At 36.7% G+C, this 13,434-nt stretch overlaps 1 protein-coding gene across 12 annotated transcripts in view; it reads right to left on the bottom strand.

Moving 5' to 3' along the window:
* Nucleotides 1-5,135: 5,135 nt before the first annotated feature.
* LOC137012022 (probable E3 ubiquitin-protein ligase HERC1) overlaps nucleotides 5,136-13,434 on the bottom strand; it is an 88,102-nt gene continuing 79,803 nt past the window's right edge. For 8 of the 12 annotated variants that reach the window (XM_067374967.1, XM_067374957.1, XM_067374964.1 and 5 more), the window contains 6 exons: nucleotides 13,152-13,317; nucleotides 13,002-13,078; nucleotides 10,983-11,235; nucleotides 10,739-10,891; nucleotides 9,369-9,674; nucleotides 5,137-7,045 (listed from right to left, as the gene is read on the bottom strand). In XM_067374967.1, the coding sequence (XP_067231068.1) occupies nucleotides 6,860-7,045; nucleotides 9,369-9,674; nucleotides 10,739-10,891; nucleotides 10,983-11,235; nucleotides 13,002-13,078; nucleotides 13,152-13,317 (1,141 nt within the window). In that variant the 3' untranslated portion in view covers nucleotides 5,137-6,859. Of the gene's footprint in view, nucleotides 7,046-9,368; nucleotides 9,675-10,738; nucleotides 10,892-10,982; nucleotides 11,236-13,001; nucleotides 13,079-13,151; nucleotides 13,318-13,434 lie in introns of all 12 variants that reach the window. The other 4 variants (XM_067374965.1, XM_067374961.1, XM_067374966.1 and 1 more) reach the window with 1 other exon arrangement.

Here is a 13,434-nt window from a genome sequence, read left to right as displayed (position 1 = left end):
AAAGAAAAAAAAAAAAAAAAAAACTGACCCCAGACTTTTGAACCATACTTACAGAATTACGATACTACTGATACAACCAAATATTCAAGAATGTACTGTTACTTTTTTATCAATTTAATGAATCCTTGCTGCATCAATTTAAAGGTACAATTTGTAAGATATTCGCAGTAAAATATCCAAAAACCACTAGGCTATTGTTATATATTTTGTCCAGTTGATTACTAACAATATCTCAAATGTTTTCAACTACTTGTAAATCATGAGAAAATTCCCATTCTAAACAGTGACACGGGGCAGTGCAGTCGCCTGTCAATGACGTCAGTTACCGCCTTTACTGACGTAGAAACCACATGACAACAGTGCCGTGGACAAATGCGGAAGTAGTGTCTAGCGTCCAGCAAACCACTAGCTTGCTTCACGCAGTACCTTATTTACTTCTTGCACGTTTTATGGTGGATTGTGTTACTTATTTATGGAACATAATTACTGTTTACCATCTGCCGCTGGTTCTGTCGACAAGGACAGCTCCCGTAAACGGTGGGCCAACCAAACGACCCAAGAAGAGTTTGGGACAAGAAGAGAGAAAGAGCGAAGATCAATATCGGTGTTGCATTTTCTAGATCAGTGGTTCTCAACCGGTGGGGGCGCGAGTGGCTACAGGATGGGAGGGAAAAAAAAAAAAAAAAAAACTTAAAAAAAAAAAAAAAAAAACATTTGCAATTTTTTTTTTAATCACTAAACTACTGTCATAAAAAGCTATAGTTTTGTATATACATAACTCCTGAATAAAAATTAAAATGTGTTTGGACTGATTAAAAAAAAAAAAGTTTTGAACAAATTTGATTGGTTTGTCAATAGTGAGCGCAAATGCAAGTGATAAGCGGTTTTATTAAGCGAGTCATTGAGTCGTTCATTCACGATTCGTTCAAACGGCCGAATCATCAAGAATGAGACAGATGTTTGTGAATGGGTCATTGAATCTTTGACGCAAAAGATTTGTTCAAAACACTGAATCATTCAAAATACGGTTGAGTGTTGCTGTGAGATGCGCTATGTTGTGATCTTTGTTTGGATTCATCGGATCTATTTTCGCTGCTAAACAGTCATTATTTCGTCTAAAATGTAAGTGACTTAATATTATTAACTTGTTTGTTGAACTGTCATATCAGTGTCACATTTTCAATCGTGAGGTGATGGTCAATTAAGTGATGCTCATTTGTCAGCTCTCTTGGTCGTCAGGTCGTGTGATGTATGTTGCTGAACTGTATTCAAATATTATAAATATAAAAACACCACATTTTGAAATTTAACTGCAGTATGTCAATTTAGTTTATTTGTGTGTGCTAGACTTTATCTTAATCATAGACTTTAGAAAACGGCGCTCATTTGTTTGATTTCTCCTCGAGAAGCTGCGCAAGCCTCAAAAGTTTAAGGTCCTTGCACCCTGCACCCTGAGTCCGAAACTGTCGTATTCTTTTTTTTCTTATTCATCATTTGGTAATAATAATTCAAATCTCAAGGTTAAATCAGAAGATTTAAAATTATATTATATATATATATATATATATATATGTTTCTGTAACTGCTGCCAAAAAATAGAATATAGGGTAGAGTGGGGGAAAACGCCCCCCTTAAGGAAAATGTGACATTACAGTGAAACAAAACATAAATGTGACTAGAATTGCCATCCCGGTTTTGAGTGACTATGGCAGGAGTTATTCACCAAATATTAAAATTGCTCAGCCTTCATAATTAATTAGTATTTTGACTGAAAATATTTTTGTACAAAGGGGGCGTTTTGCCCCAGCGGTGGGGTAAAACGCCCCCCAAGGTGGGGTAAAATGCCCCCTTTTCTTTACCAAACAGTTTGCTTCATAGATCAACAGCAAAATGAACAGACTAGTTTTTAATCTCTAAAAGTAAAAGGCAAGTAATGTATCAACATGTATAGGCCTATATATTTAATATTTTTAATATTTATTTGAGGAATATCCAACATATCCAATTTTTTTTACATTTGATAATTGATGTATTTGTTCACCACTATCACCAAGACAAACAGAAAACCCTAAATAAATATTATTAAATATAAACTTATAAATTTGTATATTTATGTAGTAAAATATATCCAATAAATGCATTAAAAGCCACCAAATTTCATTGGGTCACCTAACCACCTTCCATCAGTGAGCCAACTGTGCTATCAAGCTAGCCTAATGCTCACTTGAGGTAATTTTTATTTTATTTTCTTTAATTTTGTTTAAATATTTTGATTTTACCACCTAGTTATACTGCATTAAGTGTAAAACAAATGATTTGATAGACAGAAATATGTTATTATAGTAATTATGATAGAGAGAAACTATGCCCTCTGGGGGGCGTTTTACCCCACAAGCTACGACTTTTAAAAAAAAATAAATAAATAATTTTTAAATATAATTATATTCCTTATAAATAAGATATCTTCTCAAACTACAGACTTCACTATTCATCTATCATACATCACTGTGATATCCTGCAGGACAATATTCTTTTAAACACTTGTTTACTAATATCTGAAAATTATAGCGCTTATCATGTAAGTTAATCCTCTTCTCTTCAAATACGTCGCTGGTGTCAGCTTCTCCAAGGAGATTTGTTTATCCCCGTTGTCAAACGTAGTGCATAGCAACAGTGAAAATGTATATTGACTACCTCTAGTGCTTATTTTAAGAAAAACAGGTGGGGAGCTTCATGACAAACTTCACCTAGAAAGAGATGCCGATCTTGCTTGTGTTTTACTCGACAGGTGAGTTGTTTTGATTTGTATCTTTAAAGAAAACGTATTCCATTATAACGATCAAAATTATTAGTATTATGGGGCATACATGCCAAAGGCGGGGCATCGCGTCTCTAGACCCGCGTGAGGACGCGTCTGATCCATAGTCTGATCAGGGGCGCGTTTCCCGAAGCGAACTATGGTCGCAAGTTTGGTCGTTACCAATAGAGTTCAATGGGACTTACGACCATGGTTCACCAACGATGCTTTCGGGAAACGCACCCCTGATTGGTGTAACATTACACTGGTCACGCTGCATGATTGCGATTCACTAAAAATAAACTGGAACAAAATTGTTTGTGAATCAGACATCAACCAATTTGTGTATTGTACTTGTGTAGAGAGTGTTTTGAGCACATCTTAAGGGGCCTAAAATGAACAATCAGAAAGCACCAAATGCGAGTAAAAATCGATGTCGGCGATGAAACCGTGTCAGTTGCCAGATGGCCGGTAAGATTTTTATGAATTCTAACAATGCAATGGTGTGAGAAAATGAACGTGAACCAATGTGAATGATGCTCTGTACAGTTGACGGGTCAGTGCTGTGTCATCACGAAAGTTTAAGCCTTTCCATTGTAAATATTCAAGAGCTAGAACACACAAAAGGGAATTCAATACTCACACCCCGTGAGGAAAGTTCAACATCCGAAACATCCAAAGTGCGCGCCCTGAAAGCCACGTCTCAAATACTAAGTTGAGCTCTCTTTCATTCCCTTCCTGTGCTTGAGCGGACAAACTGAAATTCATGTTGAAAATGTCAAAAAATGCCCGTCTAAACATAGTCCTTCGGTTTTATTTTCAGTTGAGAAAGTAGATTTCAGGTATAGAAATTTAATAAAGTAGGCTAATCAAATAAATGACACTGCATAGTCTAGCAATGTTTGATCTGCGCCGCGTGTGCATTCGGTCTTAAAGTGACAGCATCCTAATAATCCTGCTGCTGTCTACGTTTTTAATGTAAATCAAACAACAAAGGAAAAAAAAAAGTCACTCATTGATCTTGAACTTTAAAAAGGATATGAAGTTTATGCAGTGTTATTTGATTAGCCTATTTTATTAAATTTCTGCACACAAAAACTACAGTTAGACTGTTATAAAAATTATATTAGTTAAGCTAGTAGTTTTAGCCGTGGTATCGAAAGTGGAATAGAAGATTGTTAATTTTCACTAGTATCTAAAATATTGGTGTCATAACTGCTTGTTTTTGTTTCATGGCTGGTAAAAAATAGTTTTGGCCGGTAAATTTTCTTTTATATATATATAAATATATATAAACCAAAAGTTTGGAACCACTAAGATTTTTAATGTTTTTAAAAGAAGTTTCATCTGCTCACCAAGGCTACATTTATTTAATTAAAAATACAGTAAAAACAGTAATATGGTAAAATATTATTACAATTTAAAATAACTGTGTACTATTTAAATATATTTGACAAAGTAATTTATTCCTGATGCAAAGCTGAATTTTCAGCATCGTTACTCCAGTCTTCAGTGTCACATGATCCTTCAGAAATCATTCTAATATGCTGATCTGCTGCTCAAGAAACATTTATGATTATTTTCAATGTTGAAAACAGTTGTGTACTTTTTCTTCAGGATTCCTTGATGATTAGAAAGTTCAAAAGAACAGCATTTATCTGAAATACAAAGCTTCTGTAGCATTATACACTACCGTTCAAAAGTTTGGGGTCAGTAAGAATTTTTATTTTTATTTTTTTGAAAAGAAATTAAAGAAATGAATACTTTTATTCAGCAAGGATGCATTAAATCAATCAAAAGTGGCAGTAAAGACATTTATAATGTTACAAATGATTAGATTTCAGATAAACACTGTTCTTTTGAACTTTCTATTCATCAAATAATCCTGAAAAAAAATATTGTACACAAATAGTTTGTACAATTGTACACATTAAATGTTTCTTGAGCAGCAGATCAGCATATTAGAATGATTTCTGAAGGATCATGTGACACTGAAGACTGGAGTAATGATGCTGAAAATTCAGCTTTGCCATCACAGGAATAAATTACTTTGTGAAATATATTCAAATAGAAAACAGTTATTTTAAATTGTAATAATATTTCACAATATTACAGTTTTTACTGTATTTTTAATTAAATAAATGTAGCCTGGGTGAGCAGATGAAACTTCTTTTAAAAACATTAAAAATCTTAGTGGTTCCAAACTTTTGGACTGTACTGTACATATATTATATATTTCACTTTTTCTTTTTTAATAAATCTGCAAAAATGTCAACAATTCTGTGTTTTTCTGTCAATATGGGGTGCTGTGTGTACATTAATGAGGAAAAAAAAAATTGAACAAATGATTTTAGCAAATGGCTGCAATATAACAAAGAGTGAAAAATTTAAGGGGGTCTGAATACTTTCCGTACCCACTGTATATACACATATTCATACACACACACATACATACTTTATATGTATCACACGCAACTTCCAATCCTTTGGATGAGTAGATTGATTCAGAGAGGAAATGCAGGGTTTTTTTCCCCCTTGTCTTGTCTTTGGAAATGAGAGACTCTGATTGCACTAGAACAGCTGGAATATAAGAAAATCATGGCAGACATAAACAAAAACTAGCCTGTGCATAATCAGAAAGAAAAACATTTACAACCAAATTAAAATGACTTACCAAGCTGACACAAAAGTCTGTACACAAAATTTAATTTACAGTACAGTGCATCTTCCATCTGAGAGGCCATCGTCAGAAGATATCATCCAGTTTAAGGAATCTTTTTGAATCATTCTTGTTTTATGGCTTAATCTGAAATTTAAGCATCCTAAAATGCCACCATATCATAGCCTAATGAATCAGCCTTAAAGAAATCTTTCGTTGTTCAAGTTAGTTCTGGATACTTCAATAAAAACAATTCAGCCAGGAGATTTATATCAGTAGTGGCTCAGGATAAGAGAATCTCTAGATAAAGGAGTTTGAAATCTGTAAATATTGTAGTGAATAAGATTTTCCTCTTTTGCTAAAGCGCAATACATACAGGTCTAAAGTGCAAAACAACGCAACAGTCCTCATTCTCTTTTCCAACACAAAAAGCTCACTCAGATAAATATTTAGGGGGAAAAAAACAAATAATAATAATTTAGCAATACTGTAAACCACCACATACAGAAGTAGGAGGGAATCTCCTCTGTCAAACGCATGTTCACCACATGAGTAAAAACAGTCAAAACATGTTTTACATCCAGCACTGAGGCACACAAGCCCCGAAACACATAACACTGATGATCGATCAGCATAGCGTAACAAAACCAGCACTCTCGCTCTGTGAGAATCCACAGACGAACACCGAAATCACCAAATGTCTCCACACACTGTTTCACAGTTGCAAAAAAAGGCTAAAATTCATTAAACCCTATTTAATGTACAGCCTCAGTACAGTATTTGGCAAATAAAAGTAGGGTTGAGTGCACACGTGCATGGCATTTGCAAGTATACATTCATTTAAGATACAAGCTAGCTCCGCACAAACGCCCCAGCGCCCCAAACGACGATTGCTCTGAGGCTCGTTTCCCAGACTAACAGTACTTTTCCCCCACTGAGTCAGAAGGTATCATCTATAGTACAGTACAGTAGTTTAAAAGCCTTTGGCATAAACTGGGACAGGAAGCTAGCTGCCAAGTGCTCACCCACAAACTGACCCCAGTTTTTGTCGCTAACGCCAAGAGAAACCTCGCGACCATTCCAGGCACAGCGCTTGTAATGGTGTTAGTGTAATATTTTTTAGAAATTCGTTTTTTGGAAGTTTTCTGCAACATTCAGAGACACGAATATTATACAAAAATGAATAAATAACTAAATGAATTGCTTAGATATTCTCCCTTTGACCTGGTGGAAGAACTGGCATTCGCAGTGCATTCTGGGTACTGCAGAGAGTACGTACGTGAGGCTTTATGACTGAGAATTGTATTGCATGTATGAGGAAGAAGTACAGCCGGAGGCATTTATGATATTGTTATTTTGTTGTGCTTTGTAGCATGACACTGTCTGTTTTTGGGAGCACCGCCTCAGTATTCTGTGTCAGAGCCGTCCGCTGGGTCAGTGTTGCGTGACAGCATGTAGTTGTCCATGTCTATGGAGGGGCAGTTGTGAATGGAGTAGCGTAGGCGCTCGGCTAATATGGCCTGGCTTGTGTAGGGAGGAAGGCGGAGCTGAAAGAAGCACGTCTGGGCCGTAGGAAGGCCGTTCATAGGCTGTTGAGAGAACATAAAGAGAAAGTAAAGACCTGGGCTTCATCTTAACGCACACACTGCTAATATGCATGGAAAGTACATGCTACAGTATGCTGACTACACCTTCCAGACACCTTTAATCAGCCAAGCTGAATAATCTGGCGATATCTGCCAATATTATCATTGGCTAATACCTTTAAACCTTTCAGGAACTTCTCTTTTAGTTACCAAATCTACTGACAACCTTCATTCCTTATATATATTTATACAACAGTTCTTTCTGGTTCTCGAATCTGATTGGCCGATATTCTACTGATAACAGCACTCCTACCTTTTCAGCGTTTGTATCACTTGCTTGAAGCGACTGTCATGGCGGCCGAGCAAATCCACCATATTTTTTTTTACAAATACTACACTTGTTGTACCACGAACTGTAGTTTTAAGGTGAGAATGTCGTTGTTTAGACCTGAAATACGTGACTCATATTTAATCATAGCATCTATTTTACAGTTTGTTTAGATGTTTTCAGAGATGGAGCTCCAGGCTGTCAGCAGCTGTTCAGTGCTCGTGTACCCGCTGAGAACAGTTATCTCGGCCAGTGCTTCTGGGATTCGTTGCGGTCTCTTATAGTGGTTAAACATGAGATATAATTAATTTTTGGTACATAAAACAGGTAATCTTTGGTCTTATTAATCCATTACTTGTTCCTGAGCAAATCAAATTTAGTTAAATTTAATAATTTAATATTAAGGCTATATTTAACTTGCGTCCTGTAGAGCACTGCTTTTGTATGTTTGACTGAATTGTACAATTGTGTTTATTTCCTATTGTCATTTATAATGGCTATTTATAATATTATTTTATATAAATAATATATTGTATTTGGTATTGAGAAAGCAAGGGTCTATTAGTGCGTAATATGGATTGAGTGAAAGTTACATTAATACGCCATTAGATGGCAGAAAACTTTAGTGAATGAGTCAGTCGCAAGAGACTTTTAAATTGAAAAGGATTTTTTTTTTTTTTAAACAAAGGACATTGTTTTAGCGCTGTTATGGAAAATTCCCTTAACTGTAAAAAGGACAAATTCAAAGATCGCTTTCCTCAGCAGACTTTCAAATGGATATAATATTATGGACATTGACCTGAAGAATGAATGTTATATCAGACACAGGTAATGCTCGCTCAGGTGATCTCTCTCTCTCTTTCAAAAATGCAATGAGGAACTCAACATTCCTTCGTTACTAGTTCTAAAGTAACGTTTTAGAATTAGTAATGGAGGCTTGGTCAAACTGACAACTTGAGGTTTGAATCCGTGGCGGAAGAAGTAGTTTTGCACAAAAGAGGGTTTTAGAGTGCGTTCACACTTGTAGTTCGGTTCGTTTGGTCCATTTGGTCCGGACCAAAGAAAAAAAAAAAAACATTTAGTCCTGGTCCGGTTAGCGTTCAGATTGGCAATTTTATCACCGAACCAAAAGATACCGAACCTTCAGACATAGGGATACATTCACAGCGTGATTGGTCGGATTTTATGACGTATCGCCTATTTTCAGACGGAACTTACCGAACATCCAAAACAATGCTGTTTTCTGAGGTAAATGCGCTCGTTGTGTGTGCGTAGCCTGCATGTGATGGTATTTTGGCCAGCTGGGAACTCGTGAAGAGCTTATAAAATGTGTAAAGTAGTCAAAACACCGGCGGGAATCCCTCCGTCACACACACAAATGATCTGCTGCGTGGAGACGCGCATCTGATGCCTGTGATGGGCAAACTCGCGACTATGACAAGAAAAACCGACATGCGTGAGGATTCTGTCCTTTTTAGGGTCTCCTCTTCCTGTTTTTGGTTCGGTTACATGTCTTTGGTCCGGGTTGCGTTCATATATCATTCGAACCGCACCAGAGTTCGTTTGGAAGCGGACCGAGACCCATCTTTTCAGCGGTCTCGGTCCGCTTGTTTGGTGCGCACCAGGGTTCGGATGGCAGCGTTCACATATGTTCAAATGAACCGCACTATCCGAGCAATCGCACCAGGGTTCGTTTTAATCGAACCAAACATGACAAGTGTGAACGCACCCTTAAAGACACTCTGTTGTTGTTCTTATTTATTTACACACTCATGCTGTCGAACTGTTGTATAAATACAATATCACACTCGTAGCCGTGCGAAATGGCTGTATATCAGCACACTGTGATTACTGAAGGATCATGTGACACTGAAGACCGGAGTAATGACACCTAATAATTAATCTTTACTATCATATATTTAATTGAAATAATATTTAATTATAATATTTAATCATTTTTAAATAAAAAAAATATTCTATACCTAACGGTGGCCTTACCCGATCAACTTTGATGATCTGAAACTTTTGTGTGATGTCAGCCGGGTTGGATGGCAGTCTGGAGCGTCCGGACACGAAGCGCAGGAACAGGACTCTCTCCTCATTGGTGAATTCCTCGAGGCTCTGCCACAGCCAACCAATGAGTTGGTGGCTGTCAGTAACGTCACGGTATCGTACCACCTTCTTCAGCATCTCCACAGAGACCTCGGGCAGGCCGCACACCAGCTGTTCCAGCTGCCGAGCCGTGAGCAGGGAGAGCAACGGGACAGGGATGATTGAGGACATGCCCTCCCTCACTGCTGCCACCTACACAAACACAGATGCACACATGCAAGTTTATTGGCATTATTTGGCATTATTACATACTGCAGAGCCTCTAACACTGCTTGATGGGGAGTTAGTTGTTCTCATTTAACTCTAATCATAGAGAGAGAGAGTCAATCTTTGAGTTATTGTGGCTTCTAGGTTCATATATGTTAGCTTGGAGATCATCTACATGCTAATATACTCCAAATGTTGACAAATTCCCTTTTAGCAGAAAGTGCACTCAATTTCCAGGAAAATGGACAAAATACTGATGATTCACTGGTGTAGGCACACTTTTTTACAATAAAGCACTACACTATTCTGAAAAGACTAATAATGTTTCTCCATCGACAGTCATTGCAAAGCTATTGTGCATTTTGACTAAATAAAATGTCATATTATATTATTTCATAATATTTGTAATGAGAAGTGTTTATAAACCTATAATACAGTTGTACTGTAAATTAAATACTAAATTTATCTTACAGTGAAATAGTATTACAGAAGTAATATATTTCTTATTTAATATTTTCTTTAATAATAGCAAATAATAATACAACCACATTATTAGTATTATTAATTATTTAAAAAATGCAGTCATATTGATTCAAATATTACATTTTTTTTTATTTATTTATTATTATTATTATTATTATACATTTTTTGGCCAAATTGTCCAGCCCTACAAACAAGCACAACAAACCTTTAAAATCACATTTTAAATTAAATAAATAAATAAATAAATAAATCACTTTTTCAAAAAGCCCTAGTGAATTCCTAACATGCTATTATCTGATTACTATTTTTAAAATTTTTTAATCATGTCACTTTTATGTTTTAATGAAAAATCATCATCATGGGGCATCTCAAGCTGGCAGTATGCAAATCATGCAGTACAATTCTTCTAAAACCTATTGTTTCTCATGGGGGAAAAAAATCATATGGGTTTGGAACAATAATGGCAGAATTTCCATTTTTTTAAGTGAATTGTGGCTTTAATTGAAAAGTTTAGCGAATATAATCCAATTCTGTAATTCCAAAGTGTTTAAAGGAGAGGCAGATACCTGTCTGTCCATCTCATGAAGTCTGTAGTGCAGGGCTCTTTCCACATAATCGTTCCTGTTGGAGAATGTCAGGGGGAGGTTATGTCCACCAGGAATCACTGGAACCAATGTGCCATCAGCACTGTGAGCCACAAATGAGTCCAGAGGGATCATCTACAAATCCAGAAAAAAGACCAGAGTGTGAGAAAGTGTTTGATGTCTGAATGGGTGATCTCTGCTAGTCTCTCCGGGCTGTATGGCTCACCACTGTGAAGTTCTCTTCATTGATCACACTGTTGTCCAGGTGTAAGATGCCCTGAAGGGAGCGGTACGTGAGCAAGTCCACCTCCTCCAGGTCAGCGGCTCCCAGAGGAATGCAGCACATTTGTTTCCACACCCACGGCGCCAGGTGCAGATCCAAGGGCTTTTTAGTTCGAATAGCCACCGCCATTAGGATCCCCAAAAAGCGAAACTGCACCATGTGATCATCCGAGACTGCTGCTGGGTTCAGCAGGAACCTGTCCAGACAATGGAGGTTAGCAGAAAAACAGTCTCTTTTTTTAGAGCCAATAGAGTGCTCCAGGGATGACGTATTTTTGTAGGCCAAAACCCAGAAACAAGTTAGCATTACTGGTTCCAGCGTCCTGTTTTTTTTTTTTTGTTTTTTTTTTGAATGGGTTTTTGGTTAAATGCCAAAACTAAGGTCTGTGGTGAACACAATCTCAAGATATTTTCAGATTTTAGACATGTTATTCTTAAGACATTTAAAAAAATAAAAAAAATAAAAAAATCACAAGGGTGTCATACTGATGTATTTTAAGTTTTATTTGTTTTGTCAAAAGGTGGTTGTGTGGCTAAATGGTACTGGTAATGGTACAGAGGTTGTTAGGGACATTAAACGTCATCGGGCCGAACAGGTAAACTTATCAGCTCACTAGTCTGCATTTACAGCCTTATTGTGTTTATAATTGTGCTCTTGCAAACTCTAACTCGAACTTTCAGGGGAAATATTTTTAAATAAAGACTGAAAGAACTGTCTAAAGCATAAAGGGATAGTTCACACAAAAATTTAAATTCTGTAGTCATTTACTCACTTTCAAGTTGTTCCAAACCTATATGAGTTTCTTTCTTCTGTTGAACACAAAAGAAGATATTTTGAAGAATGTCGGTAACCAAACAGTTGATGGACCCCATTGACTTCCATACTATGGAAGTATAAATGGGGATGAGTAAATGATGACCAAATTTTAATTTTTTGGGTAAACTATCCCTTTAATGGTGGTCATGCTGAAGTTAACTTAGAGCTTACATTTAAAACTGGCAGCTGTTATTTGCACTAAGTTCAATTTACACTAAGTGAAAATAGCATATTTTCTTAGCAACAGATTCTATTTACATAAAGTGCAAGTTGTTATAGATTCTATCTACACAAAGTGCAAATAAGCTGTAGATGCTATTTATACTAAGTGACAATAACAGCATTTTTTAGCGATATGCTATTTACACTATATAAAAGTGTCAGTTCTTTGCAATAACTGCAAATAGTTGTTATATGCCATTTATACTTATAAATTGTAGCAGATACTATTTTTACCTCAGTATTGTACATTAACAGGACGCAATAATAACAGAGTGTAAATTATTATATTTATTACAATTATTAAATGGATGCCACCATTTTGGGACAATAAAACCCTACCCCTAAACCTACCCGACAAATACTTTATTATTATTAAACACTTTATTTCCACTTTTCAAATATTTAATGCATTTTTATTGAAAATAAATGCTATTCCGATTTGATATGTGATGGAAAAAGGGAGAAGAGCTAGTTTGGCAAATGGCGGATTCGAACTCGGGTCGATCACTTCAAAAGCTACTTCCACGAGCCACAATCCCTAAAGCCTACGCCACTGCAGACGTTGAGTGGCACGCATCTTTTTTTAATGTTGTGTGGCCCAACCTGACATTTGTGGGAAGAGTTAGTGTAAATAGCCTTTACCAACGAGACACTCCGTTTAACTTTTTACTGCGGTCAACTGTATTTAGGCTAGCGGTGTTCATTTGAGATTATCATAATGAACAAAACATGTAAGAATCAAACTTTTTTTTGGTCAAAGAGCTTATTAATCCAAAAGCCAATGGAAAAATCCTATTGGGTTTTTGTCAAGGGAACCAGGGTGATTCTAATTTTCAGGTTGTTGGCCTACAAAAAAAAAAAAAAAAGTCATCACTGCAGCACTCAATTACATTCTGCTTACACATCTCAGTGTCTACAACGTACCGGTCTGTGTTACTACCAACATCTGCAGTGCTGTTAGGAGTGTGAATAAGAAGGTCAACCACACCAGACTGCAACTCCTGGGAAAAGAGAATTCAGTTTTGAATGCATGAATGAAATGTGACCCACCGAGGAAGAAAGAGTTGGAGTTACCTGGCACATCTCAGTGATGGTGTCGTCAAACACCCCCCCGGCATCATCTGCCCCCTCTCCAACTAACTTCACCTTCCATGCTCTGGAGGGCAGACGTAGCTCAGTAGGGTTCAGGTTCACCACCTGCTTGGCGATCTGTACGAAAATGGGCTTGCTAGAGCGCCCCCTGTGAATTTGGAAAAAACAAATCTGTAGCTCACCAACACTATTAACTATCTGTCTATACATTCTCTACACTTCTTGTGTGGTTCTTAACATTTGACTCCAAGGCTCCGTACTGTCC

The sequence above is a fragment of the Chanodichthys erythropterus genome, chromosome 22 (genome assembly GCF_024489055.1).
Source record: "Chanodichthys erythropterus isolate Z2021 chromosome 22, ASM2448905v1, whole genome shotgun sequence".
NCBI lineage: Eukaryota > Metazoa > Chordata > Actinopteri > Cypriniformes > Xenocyprididae > Chanodichthys > Chanodichthys erythropterus.
This window is presented reverse-complemented; position numbering and strand designations above follow the sequence as displayed.